Source organism: Periophthalmus magnuspinnatus, chromosome 8 (genome assembly GCF_009829125.3).
Source record: "Periophthalmus magnuspinnatus isolate fPerMag1 chromosome 8, fPerMag1.2.pri, whole genome shotgun sequence".
NCBI lineage: Eukaryota > Metazoa > Chordata > Actinopteri > Gobiiformes > Gobiidae > Periophthalmus > Periophthalmus magnuspinnatus.
The window spans coordinates 11,428,932-11,454,781 of record NC_047133.1 but is presented as its reverse complement, the minus strand read 5'-3'; the positions used below and the strand labels follow the sequence as shown (position 1 = coordinate 11,454,781).

Genomic DNA, 25,850 nt, shown 5'->3' with positions numbered 1-25,850 from the left:
TGCTTTTCCTCACAGGAATGTTGCAGTGTAAATACGATGACTTAACCAAGCAGGGCCTGTGGTAGTTCATCCTACTTCTACTATACTTACACTACCATCGTGCTCCTATAGTTTAAATATTTATGCATACTTGAATGATTTTTTTTGTTTTTCTTATCTTAATTATTATAATTACTCTGCCGGTCCCGCCCCCTCTCGTTGCCATGGCGCTTCCTTTAGTTTCCCATGTGCCTGGATTGTGCTCCCTATTCCTGCATCCCCCTGTCAGTCTGCCTGATAGCCGCCTGTGGCCGTGTTGTATGTGTATCTCACACAGAACCGAACGCCATTACTATTTCAGCGCGTGGAGCCTCCATCGCCAGCCCAGGATGGAGGGGTGGGTCCCAATGCCCTACCCCCACCAGAGAACACCGACCTGGGCAATACTTTGTGAGTCCACCTGCCATCATACTTATGTTGATTGTTTCCATTCAAGTATGTAATCTTGTGTCATAACTTTCTTTACATGGTGACACTCATTGGAGGGCACTGCTCTGGTGCACGTTTTTTGTATAAAAAGGAAATGTATGTAAGATTTTGATTTGAAATTTCATAAAATTTACCTATCTGTGTCCCCAGACACGACGCAAACATGTTCACCAAATATAGTGTTTACTGGTAACAGTTGTAATGCTGATTTATTCTTAATTACAAAAACATTAGACATGGTGTCCCAATTTTTTATCTTAGAATTTGGTGTTTTATCCAAGCAGAAAGCAGCCTCACATGAGTCTCTCATTTGTCTCAGTTGGTTTAAACCTAAAAGGACTCAACTCAGGTTCATTTGTGATTGTAATACCTTTTTTTACCTTTGGGTTTGTCAAAATGTGTCCAGTTTAGTTTTCATATGGTTAGACTCAGTGTTTACAGATACATAACCAGAAATCAGGTCAAAACATTTATATTAGACAGTCAATCATAGAATTCCTCCATCTAAATATAAACTACCCTTATTAACTAGAATATTGTGTGTTCCAGGTCTGAGGGAGGAGGCATCCCGGAGAGTCAGTCATGGGTGACTGCTCGGGCTCAGGAGATGACCCAGAAGGTGGGCAGCTGGAGTCCCGAGGGACACCCTGATGGTCTAGGAGGCATGAGCAACTCACAGGTACAAAGATCTGTCAGTATGAAAAGGATATGCCGCAAATAATACAATTTATTAATAATAGTCTGTCTTGGATATTTCTAACCTCATCATTACCAGTTGTAGCAGTGTTTTTTTATAAAGCTGAAAACATAGTAAGTGTAAGTAGTGTCTTGTTCCATTCACACGTTTAAGTCATTGTCTATGGTGAGGGCAAACCTGTCTTCAGTTTCTTCATTTATTCGAGATTAAAGGCACTGTACCTGATTTTTTAAATGTTACAGTATGTTTTATGTCAAAACACTATATGGGCACAACCACTAATCATTATTCTCTTAAGTTTATATCTATATGTCTATAGCTCTATATATAAAATATTATTATCACAAAAAATGTATAAAATATATATCTGGGAGAAATGTGTAATTAAAGTCAAGCTCCCTGAACATGGCTACTGGAAATGGATGTTAATTAGGCCTACTACTTATAGAGTTGTAGAGAATGATGATGTAATTTCGGGGTCTAACTAGCAACTTCATAGCTAATTTCTAACTTTTTGTTCCTTATTCATCAAACAAGAGACCCATGTATATTTAACCACAAATTGTATCAAATATGTAAATAATGTAGTAATAGCATAATATAGGATTATCAGTGTGTATATCTCACCAACTGCCTGTCACCACTAACACTAGCTTAGCTTAGTCTTGTTTCCCAAAACGTCCCTCGTACACTTGCTGTCACACTTAGATGATCTTCTTAGCCATAGATGACCATGTTAGCTTTAAAGGACCACAATCTCTTTTTAGCATGAGATGTGTTTTGCGGAAAAAAAAAAAAAAAAGAGGAAATTTTCGATCAGCTGATGGACATGGAAGTGACATGACACTTAGCAACTCTATACCTCACTTAATTGACTGAAGCAACGTGTGAATGAAATAAAACACAACTCCAGATATGTTTTGATGAAGAAACAACCGTGTAAATAGTAACGCTGTATTCATCCACTGTTAGTGTACTTAATACTGCTTTGTGCTCATTCCTCATTGAATACAGCTTTGTGGATATATCACTTAGTACTGACATGGCCCTGTCCCTAACTCCTGCCATGTCATACCAATCCATGCAAGATTCTCTCTACCCACAGCATTCCACTGTCTTCTACGTATTTCAGATCATTCCGTGAACCCACTCTGCTTCAAAAACATGTCATTTTATAGTGGATACAAGATCAGATGGTAGAGAGCAGTTTGAAGGATCATAAGCAGTTACTATAATATAAGAGATCAAACCAATATGCGAAAAGATAGATTATTATGTTTACTGCTAGAATAGAGTGCAGTTAAATATACATCAAAAGTGTCAGACATAACACTACTAGTATTTTGACTGTGGTTGATAATTTGGTGATACTTTTACAATGTCAACCTGATAGAGAAAATGTTGACCTCCATTTTTACTATTATAGTCAGATTTGTACACATCATACTATAGAATGTAGAAAACAGTAACCATGGCCTTAAAGCAGAACTAAGTAACATTTTAACCTAATTAAACGTCTTTGTCCCTGTGTTTGAAGTGTTCATTGTCTCCCCTTGCTGTGTCTCTATGGAAAACTTTGCAATATGGCAGACATGGGAAATCCCTGGTTCTTTTGCCTGGTTTGGCAATATCATGGTTTTGTTTTGTTTTTTGTTTTTTTCTGTTTGTTTTTTGTGTGTTTTTTGTGTTTCTTTATGTGATTATACTGCCTTATTTAAAATTTTGAAAAAAGAAAAAGTGTTTCCCTGATAGTGTATTCTCATAAGGGAGCTGCAGGGGGAGCTCTATCCCTGAAAGTTACTTAGTTCTGCTTTAAGAATAGATTCAACCACATCAGATTTAATATGTACTCCAAAAACAAACCACTAACTCAAAGCTCACAAAAAAAAAAAAAAATGTGTTTGAAAGGTGCGTTATGTATTCTTTCTGGTTGTACTTGTTTCAGGAGATATTATTGCTTTACATGGAGTTTTCCAAAGTATAACATTAAATTAGAAACACCTATAATTGAATGAATGCAAGATAGATAAGTTTAAGGCCAGGCACACAATTAGCATCACCATGGAGAAAGGCAAAGTTACACATTGCAGCCTTAAAGGGCCAGTATTGGACTGTTTTCTGATCTATGTTATAATGTAGTTTCCTCATCACAAACATGCCTGAAGTTGTGTTTTGTTTCATTCACACATGTTTAACACACATAACCTTGCATAGTTCTTCTCTATACATCTTCACTAGAATCATTTGGATGATTTCAGCCCTGGAATTGCCAATCTCTACTGAACTAAAGGTAAAAGGGGTTGTAAACTACTGCTTCATGATATCACAAGGCGAAACAGACCATTTTGAGCTAACTAATAATGCCGGATTACTCAAACATGTGTGAATGAAACAAAAGACAACTCTACGTCTGTTGTTGATGATGTAACAACATTATAACTTGGCTAAAACCTCACAAGAGTCAATTTTGTCTAATATAGGACCTTTAAAATGCCATGTTGCTCTTACATTATTGTCAAATCAAATAGCACTAGTTCTCCTCGCTATGTTTCTTTTTATTTAGTCGTGAATAAATGATTCAGGTCCACTCCTTGTTCATCTTAAAGAATGCTGCGGCTGACTAAATGTATGGAATGTGATATTAGCGTGCACAGTAATCACATGGTCGTAATGTTGTACTTATGGATTAGCTCATTTTTTTCAGTCTGTCTAGTGTTGAACTCAAAAGTACCCATCCACCTCTAGCTGAAGTAATAACATTTGTACCTCTCTCACATAGTATGTATAAACTAGACCAATAACAAATGTTTAAAGAGATTTTTCAGTTAATGAAAAATGTTCTTTAAATTTCAGAGGTGGGCTGATGCTAATACTAGTGCAGTATTTAGCCAGGACTAGTCTGTACTGCTCTCAGCTTGGTCATGTACAACAACCAAATAGTGAAGTAGCTGCACTTCTGGGCCATTTGGTTTCAGTCCAGCGCCTCCTTGTGTGTGCAGCCGGTCACTGCATCTCCTGCTCTGTTTCAGACGGTAGAGATGAGAGAGATGGGGCACGAGGCTTACTCGGACACAGAGCACTTTGCACCAATGGAAGGTCATGGCAGGGCCGCTTCCATGCCGCGGCTCCCTGGCGACAACCAAGTGAGCAGCATTCTCACCTCTCTCTCCATGCTTCCTCCAACGCCCCCTACCATCGCATCTGTGCAACTGTGTTCATTCTCGCTGACTTCTTGCTTACTTATGATTTCACATATTATTTAGTGATTATTATTTAGGGTTATAAAATTAAACTGAATTGCAAAAGGCTCTGTGCACTCTGGTGCTTACTACGCGGCAAAGCTAATGCTAACGTTTATAAAAATATAAAATATAACATAACCAACCAAATAAAATGTAAAGTTATAGATTGTCTTTATGTGTAGATTATTTCAGTTATGGAGTTGTTTTTATTTTTATCAAGCCTCAAAATTAGCATTAGCGTTAGCATTGAGAGACAAACACTTGTTTTTATAAATACAAAAGTGGCATCTGATGAAGTATTCACATCTCTTCTAGTCTTTAATTAATTTGAAGTATTTACTTACTGTCCAGTTGTCTCTGTATGGGGTTTTTGCTAACGGTGAGCTTGCTGGGTGCTTTTGTGCACAGAGCCAATTTGAATAGCTGTGATTGGTGAAAAGCAAAGGTAATATGGAACAAAACCCGCTTACCCTGTAGTTTAGGTTCAGTAGTTACTTTAGAAAACATGTTCTGAAATCCATGTCCATGCTTATGGACATGTTTTTTGTGTTTTTAACACGTAAAGCACATCTTATAGGCTATTAGTTACATATTTGTCAGACAATTTGAAGAAAAAGAATACAACAAAAATTTGCCAGAAAAACACATTAAAATTATCTGGCAAATTACTAGGTTCAACATAATGTAAATATAATCATGTTGAACTTGCAACTGCAATCTAAGCATTGTAAGTCAGAATAGTTTTTGTTGTTTGAATGTCTGTGATTATTTTTATTTCTTCATTATTATTAATTATGTTTAGTGTGTTTACACTTTTCCTTCACACACGCTTTCCCATCCCTCCATCTTTGCTCTGTTTCATTCCGTGGTGAGCACTCTGGTTGTCACACACAACAAATATCTATTTATTTATTTGTTTGCTTTTGTTTTTGTTTTGTTTATTCTTACTCTTGACTTTTAAATTCATTCGGGGGGCTCTTTCAAACCAAGATTGTGCAACAAAAATGAATATTAGTTTAAAATCAAACTGAAAGTGATGATTTGAATAAGTTTTGATGTTGTTACTTGTTAGTTTGTTTCCAGGAATTGACTAGTTTCTATACTTTATTTATTCTTATTTAAAAAAAAAAAAACAACAACACACTCACACACACACACACACACACACATTGGAGGAACCAGTAGAACTTTAGAAAATCTATTTTCTTCTTCTTAATATTCTTCTTATTCTTCTTATTCTTATTCTTATTATTTTAAATTGAATTACTAATTGATAGTTACAGACTAAACCAGGGTAGAAACGAGTTAAAATATCATTAAGACATTAGAAATAAGTGAATAGTCCACCTTATGTAAAACTACAACAACAATAATAATAAAAAAGACTAAAATAATCACTAGTTAAAGATTATGGAAACTAATCAAAAATGCCTTGAAACAAAGACTGTAACAAGTGAATCTGATTTCATCAAAACTATACAAATCCTGGATCTGAAATAATTTATTTGGGGCATTCTTTTGAACCAGGCCTGCCAGTACCTCCCTTCTCTTCATGTGTGTGTGTACCAGTTTATAGTAGCTGTGCCGTGGGTGTGTACATTCAACAATACTGCATAATGTGTATGTGAGGGTGTGTATGTGGCTGGCTGTCGTTGTGGTTGTGATGTGGTTGTGGTGTGTTGGTGAAACATTGTTGAAACATGTTGCCGAGGTGCTTGTGGTAAGTGTCTCTTCATGGCTGCTTCACTGGATTTGCTTACAGGGCTCTCTGTTTGTATTGGCACCCGTGACAAACACGATGAGTAAAGAAGGGAGACAGAACAATCACTTTCATCTCAACCAACACAAATACATCTGTAACTGAAATATACAAACAGAATTTTACCGGTGACACATGAGTGACTGTCCGGTCTGATTGGGCTGTACAGGCTCTGAACACATCACAGCTGGATGATTAAAGACTGCATATTATGCAGTAGTTCTGGTATCATCTAGTAATAAACTATTGTTCACGTAGATCATCATTTTACATATTGTAACTGTACTGTAAATGGTAGTATTGCACTAACACGCCTTCATAATAGAAACAGGTCCATTGACGTCCTGTTCAAAACCACAGAACTGATTTTCTGCTGCTGGCGGAGTCTATTCATAGTGTTATTTTACTATAGAAAGTGGCTGATTTTTAAAAAAAATGTTATTAGCTGTGTGCAATATTTAAAGAGTTGTGTATGTCTCAGAACATAAGTCTACATTTTTCAAATAGTTGTTATTAAGTGCAGGGGGCGGGATAGGAGGTGGATGAAAACAGACATTTTCTGAGCCCTCAAAAGACAAATGCAGGACTATACAGGATGAACCAATGAAAATACAGCTCTGAGTAAATTAATGATAAGAGAAATAAGGAAAGGAGAAAATGGTTTAAAGCTTTTAAAGGGGCTGTATCCAGTTTTTGTCTATGTAGTTAAGTTCAAGTAGTTTTGTCCCAGGACGGATATATTGTAAAAGCAGTTCTTAAGCTTTGCATCGTGTGTTAAAACTGCATAATGCATGGCTCCTCTTTGTTTAATGCCTGCTTATAGTCCACAACTCAGGAAGGTCTGCTGTTAGCACGCTAGTTGTTGTTAGAATTACCATAACGGCAAACTTACACCTTATAACCTCATGTTTGTCAGAAATAAGGAGGCTAAGAAGACCTTAAGAATAAGGAATAAATTTGAATTACCGCAAATTGTTTAAAGAACTTTTTACAATATTAGAGTTGATTTTGAATATGTCTCCTCTAATTCTGAGAAACAGGACATTCAAACCAGAACTTTTTCACAACACAAACTTGATCTCATTGTAAAACTCTCCCAAACTACTTCTAGACAAAGAGTTCCAATGAGAGCGGAGAGCCCTGCCCTGTACCTGTTGTACTTGACGCAGTGTCCCATGTGTCTCTGTCCTCTGTCCTCCGGTCTCATGTGGGTCACCGTGTGCTCTGTCTTGTGGCTTTTGTGTGTCCTCTCTGTGCGTTAAACAGCAGCGGAGGAGAGGAAAGCAACAGCGTACCAGTACCCTCAGTGTATGTACCAGTGTCCCTCCTCCCCTGTCTTGTCTACCCCTCCTCTATCTGTCTGTCTGTCTCTTCTATCTTTCTTTATATTTTGTGTTTTCATAATAATCTAATACTTGCATTTATGTGTTGTGTCTTTGTGTTCTAACATTTTTCTGGGCAAGAGCTTTTGGAGTGATTTTAAAGTGGTTTTGGCATGTGTTAAGAATATGGAAGTTGGTAGTTAGTGTTGTGCAGTTAAAAGAAGCTGCCAGAGGTGGGTAGTCATTTGGTTATATTTACATGAGGACCAATTATTCTATTAAGTTTTAATAATTTGGTAATTTTATTTTCAAGTACCAGCACTTTGAGTTTGAGTATGTGCTTTTTTAAACTATTTTAATATGGAAATGACTAAATGTGTACACAGTTTTATGTTGTGTAAATTACTAAATCATACCTCAACAGTAGTTTCACAAAAAAAAAATATCTTTAAACTTTATTAATCTAGAAGTGAAGTTACTTGAACACTTAAGCTCGCAAATTACAATTAATAAAAAAATTGTAATAACAAAAAGCTAATAGAATTGCAATAAAAGGCTAAATAATAATAATAATAGTACCAAGAATTGTCTAAAAAGGAACAAATTCAGATATGTATTAAATAAAATACGCATATAAAATATATCCAACCATACCTGTACTTAAATAACATTCTTGACGTAACAGTAAACTTACTTGAGAATATTTTGACTACCCAACTCTGCACGCTGGACGCTGCCCGCTCCTTCCCCCTGCCCCTTCCCCCTTCATACATGTGGTCCCTGGCTCTTCTGTGGCCCCTGGCTCTTTTGTGGCCCCTGGCTCTTCTGTGGCCCCTGGCTCTTCTGTGGCCCCTGGCTCTCCTCTGCCTCTGCTGCTCTGTAGGCTCTGGCCCCATGCTCTGCTCTGGGCTCATGTCCTCCATCAGACTCTGCATCAGTCCCTGTCACCACCTGCATGAGACATTAGCACTGAATGTGTGGAGGTTATCCTCATGTAGTTATGTCGAGCTTTGTAAGAATTTTGTGTCAATTGTAGTGTCGATTGTATCAAAATTTGCAGACTCAAAGAATTCTGTAAAACAGATCCCGTAATTCATGAAAGACACCGAATTTTTATAAAAAGGAAGAAAAAAAATACTGTAAAAAAAAATTATATTTCACAGTAATACATTCAGTTATTGTGAATAACCTTTAGTCAGACTTTAAATTTTTATTGTTTGTTTGTTTTCAATTAAAATAACCTCCATAAAGATGTGACACATTCTGATAAAACACATAGGATGGTGAGGTGGTGCTGCCCTTTACAGGCCATAATATGTAACCCTGAATGATGTATGAAACCCCCTAACTGCTGTATGAATGTGTTTATTTGTGATGAGAGAGTTACTTCTAATCTTATTTCAGATGTAGCCTGAGAAGCATGGGAGGCATGTTCATTCTTTGTTTACATGTATTATTTACTTAATTATTAAGGATTCTATGTGGCCAGCAGCTTTTCAATGCAATGGATTTGTATTGAACTTATCATAATTGAGTCTTATCTTATTCTCTATAAAACCTGAAAACCTGTGTGCATGTTTTGAAATGCATGTTACTCTTGTATTACTTAGTAGTTAATTTTTCAATCCTTTCCCAAACGGTAATGCTAGTTGATATGGTTATGTTTAAGAAAAGTATACCATAATATGTTTTGCCATTTTTCTTAAGATTTTTATCTTTTTTTTTTTCCTGTGTATTTGATCCACTTCTACATTTTGTTGAGCCCTGACTTTGGCACATTTACTAATCTTAACCCTCTGGTCACCCTCAAAATTAGGTCACGTTTGTCACCTTGGAGACATAATCCTCTCACAATGTCGTAATGCTCGGCACAAGGGACCAAAGATACAGAACTCGGGGAAAGTTTAACAGTGTTTATTTACAAAGTGCAAACAGTGAATGTGGGTCAATCAGTGAGTCGGGAGCGGGGCGTGAGCCATGGTCCAGGGGCAGAGCGTGAGGAGCAGAGTCTGAGATGGGACGGACTGTAGCGGTAGAGAAGAGCTGGATCGGAGGCGGAAGAGCTGAGCGGGGCCAGGGAGCAGGATCTGGTGAGGAGCAAAGTATCCAGTTTAGCAAGATCAAAAAATGTAAAAACATGAACTGAGCCAAGCGAGGAATATCACAGAGATATGCGGACAATCTGGCACTGAGTGTCAGGTCCTGGCTCCTCTTATTCTCCCCAGGTGCAGTTGATTGTCGATTAGCCCCAGGTGTGCACGGGAGGAGCCCAGCTCTCCGCCCCAGCTCTAGACACACAATCAAAATACATAAATGCAACATTTTTTCCTACCGTGAATTATTGGCATATATTAGCCTCTAATACATTTTTCTCAAGTTTCTCACTTCACTCTTTTTATTTTTAATTTTTATGGTTCATTTTGGATGTAGTTTTATGTGGATTTTATGCCAATTTAAAAATGTGATGAACCTATCCTCTTGTTCTAGTTTTTGAACTAGTCTTTGAGATCAAAAATCATGGTGGCATTTAAAATTTGACTCAATCCATAATACTTCAGGAAATTTCACGAGATTGAACTCAACACACCCAGAAATATTGATGTTTGAAAAAAAGGTTGCTCAAAAGGGCCCTCAAGGGTCTCCAGGTGACCAGAGGGTTAAGCAGCATGGGTCCACAAACTTGAAGAAAATCTTTAAAACTTCCAATCCCCATCAAATTCCCTTATACAACAACTCAGTCTGCAGTAACTATTTCTTTTTACCTCTCTATTTTTGTGTCCTGCTGGTTTATCTGTTTCAGACCATAAATGACAACAGTCCCATGAAGCGGTCGGCCTCCTCCCTAGGCCATAGCCGCTCAGGCAGAGGACACAGGGACAGAGGGGGGCAGGATGACTACATGGACCAGGTACCGGAGGAGGGTAGGACTCGACACGGGCATAGACGAAAGGAGAGACGCCACGGGGCATCGGAGAGGTCTCTGCACCGCTACGCTGATCACGACACAGGTAGAGCCTCGCTGTGGACCGCCATGGTAATGGACGCTAAGGCGGATTGACCTAAAAATGACCTGCAAAAAGTTTATGGGATGCATTTCCAGAGTTTTTTATATTGCACTATATACTCGTCGGTCAATCAGTGACATATGCAGGTCTGGCTACACTTAGTGTCTATTACAAGGAAAATTAAACAAAACACTGTATCATTCGTTCCTTCAGGTGTAGAGCTGTCCCAGTCTGCAGAGATCCTTTCAAAGGACCGTGACCGAGACCGCGGGCGCTCCAAAGACCGGAAACATCACCACCACCATCACCACCACCACGGTTCTGTGGATAAGGAGCGCTACGTCCCCGAGCGAGAGAGGCCCGACCGAGGGGAATACCCACACAAGCACTCCCGAGACAGGGACCGGGAGCGGCGCTGGTCCCGCTCACCCAGTGAGGGCCGTGAGTGCCTCACTCACAGACAGGTGGGCTGATGTGCAACATTTACACACAACTTTAGCTTCTAATGATAACTGTATGTTTGATATCAGACTGATCTAATATAATTCTTACTGTGTTTAGTTTCCCTGTACAGCCTGTTTGAAATGGCAGCAGAAGTCACCCTTCTCCTTCTTTTCTCCTTGTTGTGTCATGTGCCTCGTGCTTCTCTGTGTACACTGTTTGGGACTCATCTTTGTTTCTGTTTCTTTCTGTTCCTCTGCTCATTCTGCCTACATTACACTGGTGCTTAACCTGCTCCCCTCTGTGGGCTCTGTCCTGTCTGCTCTCTGTTACTTGTGCTGTGGGTGGATTGTGGTCGGTTCTTTTTATTTGCTGTATTTCATTTGGGTGTAGGGCAGTAGTTCGGTGAGCGGCAGTCCAGTCCCGTCAACGTCGGGGACCAGCACACCACGGAGAGGCCGGAGACAGCTCCCTCAGACCCCTGCCACCCCGCGGCCTCATGTCACCTACTCTCCTGTAGTCCGCAAGGGTGGCCCTGCACCCGCACCCGGGCCCCAGGGCCGGCCCCCGGCTCCACGCCGCTTCTCTCCTGAACCTGCACCTCTACAGGCCCCACCTCCTGGACCCCGCCCACACCACCCCCCTCCTCGCTGGGGGGAGGGCAGTGGCTCTGTAGAGGCAGACTTCTACAGTCAGGACTATGAAGCTCATCATGAACCTCCAGCGTATGAGCAGGGCCCTATGCAGGGCAGTAACCCTCACCCTCTGAGCACCCACCCACTGCCACCTCCTCCCATGCAGCCTCACAATCCCATGCCCCCCAGGGGCCCATCCCCACGTACAGTGCACCCGGGGGCCCCTCCCACCACTGCGCTGACAGGACCAGTGCCCACCCAGGTGCAGCCCGCCCCTCAGCGCCGACTACCCAACGGCTACCGCTCCTCATCCCCCTCCACTCACCTCCATGGACCCATGCACACGGGCCCCCACAAGGTGCCTCCTCCGGCTGGGCACCCGCGGGGCCCCCGCAAGGGCATGCATGAACCCTACAATGAAGTGGAGGCCGATGACTGGTGCTAGCCTCTGGGGAACGAGGAGTGAGTGGAGAACCCTGAGCTCTGACAGAGCCCTGACTGCCAAGGCAAACACACAGTTGTTTCTGCTGCCCATGCGTGCGGTCTGCTGCCCGTGCGTGTGGTCTGCTGGCCATACGGTCTGCTGGCCGTGTGTGCGGTTTGCTGGGGAGGCCAGGTCACATTGTGTGTGCATTCTTCTTATGTTCATCCTTTGATGCCAAATGACACCAGACTGAGGCGCTGCCAGAGCAGAGACCAGGGCAGTGCTACAGCCACCTACAAGATGTCAAGAGTTCCGACTCGACAAAAGACACATTTTGTTCCTCACTTAGGTCAGCTGCAAACACATGACACCACAGCCAACCCTCCCTGCCACCAGGAGAATGTGGATGAGTTTTATCATCTGTTTAAGTAGACCCAGTGACAGTGCCTCGGGGCTGTGCTGAGGCTCCAGTGGAGGGGAGCGTTGGCCGGTGCAGGGCTGTGGGTGGAGCAGACTGAGTGCAGCTTTCCTCCTCTATCCTTCTCTTGTACAAAACATTGAAGCTTGAATCTTCAGTTGCACCCACAGCTTGGTTCTAGGCTTGTGGCGCTGTACACCTTGTGGAAACCTGCATGAATGATACAAAAACAATAGGAACAATGAAAATCTCTTGTGTGTGGGGGCCAGTTCCTCTGTCCATCTTGTCCTCATCTGAAACATTTTATTTGAATTCTCACGTTCTGAACACCTCCCTGCTCCCGTCGCTGTCTGCCGCTGTACTACATTCCTCTTTTGTGAGTTTATTTCCTCTACAATCAAAATCCAGTATTTCAAAGTTCCAATTGAACAGCTCAGTTCAAAAGAGTGTTACTTTTTGCTTGCTTGTTTGTACGTTCCGTGCCAAATGCTGCCACAGAAACAGTTGATATTGCACACGTTTTTCTTATGGGAACTTTTTGTAACAATGGCAGTAATGCTACAGGAAAGCAGGGTATGCGAAGAGCTCCAGTTAATATAGTGATAAATAAAAATCTACAGAAATTATTCAGATTAAAAATAAAAAGTTGGCAGACCATATCTTGCGAATGTCTTCCAGGGTTTGGGGTTCCACAGATGTCAAACAGATGAATAAGGCAGAGAGGTGTTCAAAATATTTAAAAAAAATAATAGAATTGTGGATTTTGTTTAAAAAAAAATATTCAAAGTATTCATGACGTGTTTTGAAACTTGCACAACCAATGTGTTACTGGGTCGGGCCACAAGGGGGAGTCGTATCCCATAGATTTGCATTGTGGGAAAATGAGTTTGTAGTAGGAGCAATGGTTCTCAAACTTTTACAGGAAATACTTGCCTTTTTCAAATAGCACATGGGCTAAACAGAGGGCTAAACCTTGATTACTATACTAGATAGTAAATTAAATATTTAGATATTACATTAGGATTACATGTTAAAGCTAACAATGGTTTCAAAAGTCTGTAAAACTAATAATAATGAATTAATCTTTATAGTAATATTCTAAGCACTTAAAGTGGGCTACTAACTATTTGGTCATCATCATCCACTCGTAAATTACAGGCTACAGCTCATGAGGGGCTGACTGACAGAAATGTGGCTGCTACTCTGCGCCAATTTCCTTTCCAACTTCCATACGCAGCAGTTATTTAGTTTTTGTTTACTTATTTACAACAAAACACCTTATTTTTAATCCTGGTAAGACTGTCGTCTAGAAAACAAAATCTGGTAACACTTAATAATAACTACACTTTTAATTGCCTTAAAGAAACTGTATGTACCCTGCACTCTTACTGCTTAAAAAAGAAAGTACTTCAATCACAACCTGGGTTGCCAGTGCCTTAACCTGCAGATAGAGGACATATACACATTTTTTCTCATTCTCAGTATATGGACAGGCCAGGTTTTATGTGAAAGCTCAGAACCTCTAGAATTCACTCACTGAGCTGCAGAGGCTGCGCTAGCACTGATTAATAATTGGCTGCAAATTCTGGACTTTAAGTACTGATGATTCAGCTCAGCGAGAGTCCTTTTAGGTTTACAACATTTGGATGGAGCATTGAAACTGGCAACCCAAATGAGAGACTCATGTGAAGCTCATTCTGCTTTCAGATTGGACAATCATCTTGAGAATCAAAACACCAAATTATGATGTAAACAACTTGGACATTAAGTCTTATGTTTTTGTAATTAAGAATAAATTAACATTATAATTGCTACATTTGATTTGAACATGTTTACCTCATATTTGGGGACACAGATGGGTCATATTTATGAAATTTTAAATACAAATCTTACATGAAGTTCCTTTTAATACATGACACTAGCTCCCCAGTTAATACCCTAACCCCATTTCCTAATCCTAATCATTCAATTAAGTAGTTACTAAGATGGAATCGATCTTAATAAATTATTTGTTTATTATGAAAGTCTTTGTTCATGATTTACTGAAGCTAATTAAGGTGTAGTTAATATAAAGTGGTAATCAAACTATAAATACATTTTTATGCACACATCAGTTTGAGAACCACTGCTGTAGGGTAAACTAACTTAAATGCATTTACTTACATTGACGTGAGCCGGACTATCACCACTGACCTGGCGAGGGTGCTGTGCATCAAGACTCGTTGTCCTCCCTCCCTGTTCCCCCCTCCTCCCTTCCAGCCTTGTCAGAATGACCAAGAATCCATTCCAGATTTCCCTCTCTCTAGTGGACCATGAAACTCGCCTTTGGGATTTGAACTTTAAATTGTTTGTGTCACCCTTTCACGTGGGTTTTGGAGAAAAAAAGATGTCCGGGCTGTGTCACGGCCTTCATGTCGAGTAGACTTTTAAATTTTGATTTTTAGTGTGTTTATCTGTGTGCCTCAAACTAACACTTTTGTCACTAATGCACACCACTGTTCGCTCAGAATTTTTTAAATTTTTGATTTTTTGATTTGACCTGTTTTTTGACCTGAAGGCCTATCACACATTGACCAGAGAATGCACCGAAAAAATATGAAAAATAATGAAAAAAAAAAAAAAAAACTCACAAGAAAAGACTAACTGCCTAAATGTGTCTTTCCAACCTCAGTGGAATGTCACGGTATTTTTCTCATGTCACTATAACTAATCAGAAAGCACAGGTATGTAGCTCCTGGTTTGCTCGTTTTGAATGTGTTTTAATGGACGAATGAATGGGTGAATTTATGATCCAAGAATTGTGCTTGCTTTGATTTTAGATTTTATCTTCAGAATTGTTTTTTAAAATCCCATTTTTTGAAAACTTGTGTGATTTTTGTAATGGGCGAGTGTACACCTGATGTCAACAATGTCCCCACATCCATGTGTTTTGTGTGTATGCTGCAGTGAACCCACTAACACGCTGATTAACCACAAAACGTCTTTAAAAAGCAATGTAAAGCCGCTACTGAGAAAAAAAAAACTTTTTTAAATACAAAAGATTTAAAAGGAAAAAATATATAGTTCCAGAAATGCATGTGCTATGTGCATGCCACACCGTGGGTTAACAGTCATCTTCAGGACATAAAAGAAAATGAATTCAAAGGAATAAAAGATATATAAATAGATAGACGTTTTTAAAGTTCTTTGCTTTTTTCTTCTATTTTTGAAAACAAAAAATGTGAAAAATGAACAAAAAAATCTCTAAAGAATAAAAAAGTAGACTCCGTGAGGGTCTGTTTTTCGTCTGTTACATGGAGGTGGAGGCACAACACGACCATGTTCAGGACACCACAAAAAAGAGCTGTTTTTAAACGACAAACCTAGAGAAAAGTAGTTCCGATGGAAGATGGTGTATGTATCTGTGGTGTCCGCGCAGGGGTCAGGGGTCAGCGCACACCCCTGCCCCTCGCACGCCCGCCCAACCACACTCTCTCACTCTCGACCTGTCACAGCGATTTCTACCAGTGCATTTTGTAAACCGAACAGAACTCTTCCTAAAGAATAAAATCCAGAGAGAATGCACTCTTGTCTGGCTACGTGTGGTTCATTATCACTAACTACTCTTTTTTCTAGAACTGATTAATCGTAATTAAAGTTTGGCCACTATTAGTAAGAATTAGCACACACTTTTGTGTGTTTGTTTGTTTTGTTTATCAAATTGTTGAACCTTACATATCTATTACACAGTGCAGTCTTTGGACCAACACAACCCCATATTTTTAGTTCAAAATTGTCAGTGGATCAGGTAATTGAAGTATCAGTAGTCTTAGTAGTAGTAGAAATGATGGTAGTAGTAGTTTGTGTTACTACAAGGGGAAAATTGGACTATTTGTGTAGTAGTAGTAGATGTGGCTGTTGTATACTTGTTGCTGTAAAAACATTAAGTAGCAGGTATTTGCAATAGTATTTAATTAATTAGTTCAACCACATTTTAGTAATCGTAAAATTGCATAGTATTACTCCTGGTTTATTTAGGGTTTTTTTGTTTGTTTTTTTTCTTCTTGGGTCCTTTTATGATCATTTCCAGTCTTAAAACATCAACTTTTGTGTTAGAAAGTAATCAAAGAATTTTACAAATATAACAAAAGTATTGCAAAACACCATTGAATGATTTCAGGCAAAGACTAAGCAACTTGTACAAAGAGTAGAACATATGGCAGTGAGTAAATCCTCTCAACGACCTCACTAACCTCAGGACTCATGTCTCAGGAATGCACCGGACACAGCTCCACACATGCATTAGTATCAGGCTAGTATTTATTTATAGTTATTTTGAAATATTGTATGAGAAATATCCACGATTTCTTTCTTCATTTTACATTTTATCAGTGGATTTTATTCTGTTTCTCCTAAATGCATGTCATCTGAAACCCAAAAACAATAAATAGAATATCTACTACAACTGCAACTGCTTTTTTGTATTACTGTTCAGCATTGACTACTTTTTGCTGCTTCTATACTACAGTGTTTCTCATATATCATTATTACTTTTACTATAACTATCTTTACTGCTACTTTTGCCACTACAACTGCTAAAACAGTTACTTACTTACTGCATTGTTATCACCACCTCTGCTACAGCTACTTACTATTAGTACTATTAACGCTTCTACTAGTACTATACCGACTGCATGTGTCTATTTCCGTATCAGCCTCGGTATTACAACTACTGCTATAACTATTAACAGTGTCTCCTACTGCAAATACTACTACTACTGAATATGTACATATGTATTTTCACTTCCTACCATGATTTTCCCCCACACAGTCATTATTACTGTTGCCTGCTCTTGTTTCCTGTACCTACAGATACTATTAATACTACTACAACTACTACTAATGTATTTTTCCAGACATACCCCAACATGCCCGCTCATGTTTTTTTTTCCACACAAATTTCCATCTGTCTGCTGTCCTGCTCAGTCAATCACACTACTACAACACCTAGGCTACTACTACTACTACCGCCACAATTACTGTTGTAACTACTCTACTATACATAAGTCTTAAACATATTTCTGTCTGTCTGTGACGCTACTCCTCTAGGCTACACTACTACAACTATGAACACTACTACTATTACTTCTACTACTACATCAACTATGACATACCTACCTCCTGCCTGTATGTATTTTCACAAATATATTTCACTCTGCTATCGTACTCCACTGAATTACACTTCTACAACAACTACTACTATTACTACTGCTACAACTCGGCTAACTAATATTAGCACTGAACTACTACATGTATATTTTCTTAGACACATCCTGACACTTTCAGACATGTTTTTGTCACAAACATTTTGGCTCTCTGTGCTGCTACCGTGAAGGCCTATTACTACTACTACTACGAGTACTATATCACTGTACGTACACTGCTCATGTCACACATATGTCAGATGGCAATCATAATACTACTACATAAATTAATACTACAACTAGCTATATCTACAGTTACACACACGTAGACTGATTAACAGAAGGACAGTTAGATTGTTTAGTTCACATTCCATGTAAGAAAATAATGTCCAGTCCTACTGAAACTAATCTGAAACTTGCTGTGCTCAATGTCAGATCTTTATGTAACAAGTCATTTTTAATGAATGATTTTATCTCTTCTTTTAATCTTGACTTTGTTTTTAACCAAAACCTGGCTCAGCATAAACACAGGTAATGCAATTCTAGTGGAATCAACTCCACGCAACTTCAAATCTGAATCTGAAACATGAGTAAACAAAAAGGGTGGAGGTGTGTGCGTTTTTTAGAGATAATTTAGTTACTCATACATTGTCATTTGGGGTGTTTTCAACTTTTGAGCATGTTTCATTCAAAATGGAGCTAAAACAATCCCCCTCCATACTCTACTTAGTCATATACAAACCTCCCCACCACTGTCTGAGTTTTATTGATGATTTTACTGAGATGCTTTCAGTCGTATGCACAGACTTTGATGGTTTAGTCATTACAGGTGATTTTAATGTACATGTGGATAATGTGTTTGACAGAAACACTAAAGAGCTCAGTTCTGTCCTTGAAACCTTTGGTCTGACTCAGCATGTCAGCGAGCACCCACAACAGAGGACACACTCTGGACTTGCTCATCACAAAAGGAGTAAATATTTCAAATGTCAGTGTGGTGGATGTTGCTCTGTCTGATCATTTCTGTATCTTTTTTGACATGTCTGTTATTCCCAAACCAGCGGCTGGTCCTGCAGTTGTTCAAAGGAGACACATAAATGATAAAACAGGTGCACTGTTTATGGAAATGATGCACTTTGAAAATGCCTCATGTTCTGATGTTGATGATTTGTTCAACTCTGTGACTTCGAGTATTTTGAATGTTCTGGACACCATTGCCCCGATGAAAGTTAAAATGGTTAAAGATAAGCAGAAAGCGCCATGGAGGAATGACAACTCGCTCAGGGCACAGAAAAGAGAGTGCCGGAGGGCCGAGTGGGAATGGCGCAAGTCAAAGCTCCAGGTTCATTATGAGATTTACAGAGAAAAGATGCACATGTACAACCACACTTTATGTAGAACAAGGCAAAGGTATTTTTTTTTGACAATATTGGAAGTTGCAGTAACAACTCTCGTGTCTAGTTTGCAAAAGTAAACAGATCAACAAACCCTCCAGCTCTGCTGCCATTAGAACTAATTTCCACATCTGAGTGCAATGAGTTTGGAGTATTATATATTTAATGACAAGTTTCAGGGCATTAAAAATGCCATCAATTCCATGACACAAATAACAACCCTACAGCCACCTAGACACTTAGAGCTGACTCACTTTGCACCTGTAACTGACAAAACTGTCCGAGAGATTGTTACCAGTCTGAGTTCATCTACATGCTGCCTCAATGTGTTACCCACTAAATTTCTAAAGTCTGTGCTCAAGTTTGCTGTCACCACTCACTTGCATAGTTGTCACTTTAATCTGGAACATTCCCAAGAGCTTGGAAAATTGTGGTTATAAAGCCTCTCCTAAAGAAGAGCAGTCTCGATGCCACGATATTGAACAATTACCGACCAATCTCAAATCTGACGTTTTTAGGCAAAGTCCTCAAAAAAGTTGTTTACCAACAGCTTATTAACTTTTTCCAAATGAATAACTCCTTAAATGTGTTCCATTCAGGTTTTAGACCCCATCACAGCACTGAGACTGCTCTTATCAAGGTGACAAATGACATGCACCTGAACAATGACGCAGGCAAAGTCTCAGTCTTGATCCTGTTAGATCTGAGTGCTGCTTTTGACACTGTGGTTCATGGGATCCTCTTACAGAGACTAGAGGACTGGTTGGGCATCTCTGGCACTGCACTAAACTGGTTCAAGTCCTATCTAGAAAACAGGGAGTACTTTGTTGAAATTGGAAAATGTGTCTCAGATAAAATGTCCCTGACCTGTGGGGTGCCCCAGGGGTCAATCCTGGGGCCCCTGTTGTTCATTCTCTACATGCTGCCGTTAGGCCAGTTAATACGCAACAATAATGTGTCCGACTACAACTCTGCAGATGACACTCAGATCTATGTCTCACTGCAGCAGGTGAATATGGACCAGTGGATTCACTCTGCCACTGCATCCAACAGATCAGTCTGTGGATGTGAAACAACTTTCTCCAGCTAAACTCAGACAAGACTGAAGTCATCATCTTTGGCCTACAGAAACATAGAGAAAGTGTTAGCAGTCACCTCCAGTCTCTCTCTCTAAAATCTTCAAATCAGGCTAGAAATGTAGGGTTAATCATGGACACGCACTTTAACAGCCACATCAAATCCTCAAATCTAAAAACATTGCAAAAATCAAAGATATACTGTCTAAACTGGACATAGAGAGACTTATCCAAACAAGCGTTAAAACAGCTGCAGTACATCCAGAACGCTGCTGCTCAGGTCCTGACTAGGACCAGGAAGTACGAGCACATAAGTCCTGTGCTCAGGTCTCTGCACTGGCTCCTGTGGCTCAGAGAATAGACTTTAAAGCAGCTCTGCATGGGAACAAGTCTCTCCATGGCCTAGCACCAAAGTACATCTCTGACATGTTAGTGCCATATGAACCATCTCACACTCTGAGGACTTCAGGGACCGACCTCCTGCTGGTGCCCAGAGTCAGGACTAAACATGAGGAATCAGTGTTTTTTATGTTTTGACTTGCTGTATTGTGATTTTAATGTCTTTTTTCCTAGCACTGCTACTGCAATGGCTACTATATGGTATTTCTCTTATACATTTTGTTGTCTACTTCTGTGGTCCAGTTACACTACTGCTGCAGTTACCAGTACTACTGCCTACTGTGTGGGTGTATTTTCATAGATATGTCCAAACCCTATTTAAATTTGTTACATACATTTCAGTCAGTTGGCAATCATACTACTACTACTACTACTACTACTACTACTACTACTACTACTACTACTACTACTACTACTACTACTACTACTACTACTACTACTACTACTACTACTACTACTCCATAGACCCATACTCCAACTAGTACTGCCATTGCAACTACTATTATACCACACCGAGATTCTTGTCTTCTTCTTAACTCCACCACCCTTACTACTACTACATAAATCTTCTACTACTATGTAAATCAGTACTACTATTGCAAATACTACTATAACCACGCACATTTTCCTGCCTGTTTCTGTGCTCCACCATCACCACTACTACAGCTACTATTAATAATTATACTACTACAACTACTACTAGGCTACTTCTATATGCATGTGTGTATTTTCACAGACATGCACCGACTGCGCCGCTGACTTACCACCACCACTACTACTAGGCTACTACTACTACTACTACTACTACTACCACTACCACATAAATTAATATTACAACAAATAAATCTACTGCTTCTGCTCTCCACCTCCACTACTACTACTACTGCTAACACTACTACTACTACAGCCACTATGTAGCTCAACAGGGACCACCCACCCCGCAGTTCCCAAACTAAATTTCCCATAAATTTCAAAAAATCTATATCTCTATATATATATATCTATATATCTATATCTATCTATCTATATATATATAAGTTCAAAAAACTTTAGCTATGGTCATTAACCACGTGGTAACTAATGACGAAAAGACATAGAATTTTTATGTTAAATCTGTTTCTGAAACTTATTAAAACATTTTGAAGAATCTTGCATTTTAAACGGCCTTTTTTTAAATGAATGTTTGTTAGCACATAGTTGGTTTGCCTCCACAATACCTTTGAACTCTCAATAATTAGAATTTTTTGGAAAAAGTCTAAGGGAAAAACATATGAAAAAATGACTTCCAGAACCTGAGCAGGCTGTCACTGTAGAGCTCCATTAATATATCTGTTACTACTACTATACTACATGTGTGTATTTTCACAGACATGCCCCAACTGCTCCACTCATCCCTCGGCTCCCACCCTTCCCCCACGCACTGAGCTCCATTCACATTCCTGTCTCTTTTTATGCACGGCCCATCCCCCACCCACACACAAACACGTCCTGGAGAGGGTGGGGGTGCGATTCCTATGACTACCGGGCAGGACACCCAAACACAGCCGCTTGTTTACAATCACAGGGATAATAAAGGGCATTTGTTTTTAAAAAAATCTAATTGACTGATTAATATGTTTTCTTCTGTATCAATCGTTCGGTTTTTATGAGAAAAATTCAAACTGTAATACTGATAAACGTTGACCCTAATAATTTACATTTTAAAATATAAATCCATTATTGTAATCTAGTTTATCACACCAATAATATGCATAGTAAAAGAATATTACATGTATCCAGCTCAATTAAAAACTACAATAATAAGCTATAGAATATTGTGATGTCTTCATAAATGGACCAAAGTAACATTGCCTTAAAAATTGGATGAAACGATTTAGTTTGTGATATTAAATGACAAATCAATGGCACGGATTCTGTTACTATAGCAATTAAGTATAACATTGTTACATTAAGCTATTTAAAGTGTGACGTATTTGTTGACATCTGAAGGATCAAAGGGAAAATAAAGTATAAAAAAAGAAAGAAAGAAAAAACAAAACAAGAAAAAAAACAGAACTAACTAATGCAATTACAATGGTTTTGTCTATAACCTGCAATTAAGTAAACACACCCACTACTACTACAATAAATTTGATACTCTATTTCATCTATGCAACTGTTAGCTATTTACTGGATAATTGATCTGGTTTACATCTGAAATTACATCTCAGAGCTGTTTCCTGAAATAGAAAAGGTAAAACACAGCTATTGTTGTCCCAGACCAGTCAATGGCTTTAGGTCCCTCTTCCCCCCTTTCTTTTGGAGAGCAGGCCCTATTGTATCCTCTGCTTTTGTATTGTAAATCTAGTTGGGGGTTGTGAGATATTTTAAGGGGGGGGGGGGGGGGGTCGTTCAGTTTTTGTATTTTTCCCACCAAAATCCATCTACATCACCAAAACAAGACTGGAAAAAACGACCCAAAATATCAAATCTGGTACAGAATTGTTTTTAATAATAAATATACTGAGGTAGATCCACTTGACATAGAATTTATCAGCATATTTCCATATTCTTCAGAAATGTCACACATGTAAAAAATCTACAAATAGTTCCTTGTTAAGGCAGTGTATTTGAATCCAGCATAACGCGTCGCCGTCATAGTCTTACATGACCTGGAAAAGTAGGCCAAAAGTTACTAAGGGCATTACAGGGACTAGGCTGGCGTTCCCTTCCTTATACCAGTGATCTGTCCCAGGCTTAACTGTAAGAATTAGCCGTATCCGACGCGTAAAGAGACGTATTTCATCACAAACACGTAAAAATCAGTCTTGTTCCCAGCGTAGAAGCGAACGCCCCGTTACAACGTATATCTCTCAACACGCCGCTATAGCCATGGGAACCGGGATGGGGGATGGGGCGGCCCCGAGGTCACTACACGTCACGTAGTCCACCAAAACTACCAGCTGCGTCGGGCAATCCAGTTTGGCCTTCTTAAGAGGTAAAAAGTCCGGTACAGCTGATATTTTGCCCCTGCGCTTCCTCGATTGTTGCGTTTGTCCGTGCGTAAAAGTCTGTTCCATGGGTTCCGGCTGCGTAAAAGAGTCGCTGACCTGCTCCAGTGAGGGTTCTACAGTCTGTGTGGTGGTGGTGGAGGTGGAGGTGGTGTTGTTTGAATCTACTTGTGCCGGGTCGCATCTTGGAACGACCCCGTTGTATTCCTCCTCCTCTTCTTGGGCCGCCGCGTGGTACATGTCCCGTGCGCTTTTCATAACCAGGGTGAGTAACAGGCTCCGGTGCAAGCGTAGACCTCCTCTCTGCGTCCGGGAGCTGTAAAGTTTTCCCAAAGCGACGACCATTATCCTCTTGGCCTCGGCGCCGACCTCCATGTTTGAAAAGTGTTTATGCGTAATGCGTAATTGGGTCCAGTGAGCGGTGCGAACGGTCCACGACCCCCTGACGACTGACGCAGACACAATACAGACCAGAGGCAAGCACGGGCGCTACTTATCACCTCGGAGACGTCACATGCTACGACTAGAGAGCCCCGCCCAGCTCGAACTGCTCTGCTTTGATATGCGAGTCTTACGAGTTTGTTTTGTAAATAAATCAGTTAGAGAAGAAAGTGGATCGACACTGCTCATTTACATACACGTGGCTTGATATGGAAACACGCGCTTCCAGTTTAAAGGTGCCATAAGTCACTTTTCTGATAGAGGCTTGTCTCTGTGGAGATGTTATTGCTTTGCTTGGAATGTCCCACAATATTTCATTAACATTATCTATATCCATATGGGCAAACTGGTGGTGCAAGTCATTTCTGTGGAGAGGCGACCCAGTTCACAGTAAGAATGCAGGATTTTCAAGGTTTTTTTTTTTTTTGGTTTTTTTTAGCTTTAAATACACTATAGTTGAATAAATAACAGATACGTTTAATACTGCATTGTGAAATAGCCTATTTGTGGCAAAGCAATAACATCTCCATGGAGACAAGCAGTCCCTCCACCAGAAAAGTTACACAGTGCACCTTAACGGATTTATACCAAAGAATTATATGCATCAAAATAAAATCTCTACACATATACTACTACTACCACTAATACATAACTTGTAAACTCGCCATCAGTAACTCTTTTAACTCTATTACTAATGAATAACAATGTTGATGAACATCTAAAACTTGTTGTAACCTAAGTTATGCTGTTAGCCTGGATCACACAGTCCCACAGCACCAAAACACTGCGTCAAAAGGCAAACAGCTGAGGTCATTTATTTACCATCTGTTAAAGTCATAAAACTGCACTGTACTGGGTCAAAGTGCATTGTATCATACTGCAAGAAATGTATAGTATAACACAGAGTATATTCACTAGAGCTCAGTATAGTATAGTGTGCACTTGTACTTTAGTTTTTACACATTACACTCACATGCAGTATCCTTGAGTACTATTATACCAAAGTAACATATACATTGATTACTTCCTCCACTATGTTTCTATTACACTGAAGGCTTATGATAACATATACAAAATACATAGCAGTAATAATCTACAAGATAAGCTAAGATATTAAATTAACTTCTATCAATATAAAGTATTTATAAAATGTATTGTGAAGGTTTAAGCTAAGCCATTTTTTTAATGGATCACTGACAAATAGTTAATAAAAAATGCCTGATTCTTAGTAAATACTTAGTTAATAGTAAACAGTACTTCATACTTCTTCTTCTCTTGTTTTATTATTATTATTATTATTATTATTATTATTATTATTATTATTATTATTATTATTATTATTATTATTATTATTATTATTATTTCATTTCAATTTAACTGTATTTATTTATTTATTGAGGGTACATTTGCCCAAAATACTGAATCCCTTTTCATCCACAAACTGTTATTTTCATGATAGACTTTCCCTCTAACTGGAGTAACGCTGTTTTGAGTGGACAGTACTTTTCCTTGAGTACATATTTGGCCTACTTTACACACGGCCCATTTGTCAGTAGCGGTACAGAAATAGCCCGGGCTGTGAAGTCTGCCTCCTCCACACTTGTACCTCCCCGGAGCTTGTTTCCACTCTACCCCCTTCCCCCTCCTCTCTGCTTCCTGTCGGAGGAAGCAGGAAGAGGCGGGGGGGGAGGAGGGGGGAGGCTCTCATGTCCATATTAGGCACATCCTGTCGCGGTGGCACATGCAGAGGAAACCCATGACGTCAGTGGGAGCCCTGGTTTTCTCAGGCCATTTAAAGCGACAATACCAAGCACTGAGACTTCCATGACCATATTAGGACAGTTGTATTTATTTTTGTATTGTCCACTGAAGCATTATATTTGACCAATGGGAATTTTTAATAGCATTTATCTACATAGACATTTGTTTTGGGTGACTTTGGTGTGCACACACACA

General features: G+C 39.5%; 2 protein-coding genes across 2 annotated transcripts in view; one reads left to right on the top strand and one right to left on the bottom strand.

Moving 5' to 3' along the window:
- The window catches only part of cacna1aa (calcium channel, voltage-dependent, P/Q type, alpha 1A subunit, a), a 107,190-nt gene extending 95,035 nt beyond the window's left edge, over nucleotides 1–12,155 (top strand). The window contains exons 46-51 of the mRNA XM_055223865.1: nucleotides 317–429; nucleotides 1,018–1,147; nucleotides 4,195–4,308; nucleotides 10,289–10,496; nucleotides 10,713–10,957; nucleotides 11,328–12,155. Of these exons, the coding sequence (XP_055079840.1) occupies nucleotides 317–429; nucleotides 1,018–1,147; nucleotides 4,195–4,308; nucleotides 10,289–10,496; nucleotides 10,713–10,957; nucleotides 11,328–12,014 (1,497 nt within the window). The 3' untranslated portion in view covers nucleotides 12,015–12,155. The remainder of the gene's footprint in view (nucleotides 1–316; nucleotides 430–1,017; nucleotides 1,148–4,194; nucleotides 4,309–10,288; nucleotides 10,497–10,712; nucleotides 10,958–11,327) is intronic.
- An 11,150-nt stretch (nucleotides 12,156–23,305) lies between these two features.
- On the bottom strand, nucleotides 23,306–23,926 carry ier2a (immediate early response 2a). The gene has a single exon (XM_033971205.2). The coding sequence runs from the start codon at nucleotides 23,826–23,828 to the stop codon at nucleotides 23,316–23,318; it is 513 nt and encodes a 170-aa protein (XP_033827096.1). The 5' UTR covers nucleotides 23,829–23,926; the 3' UTR covers nucleotides 23,306–23,315.
- Nucleotides 23,927–25,850: the final 1,924 nt, after the last annotated feature.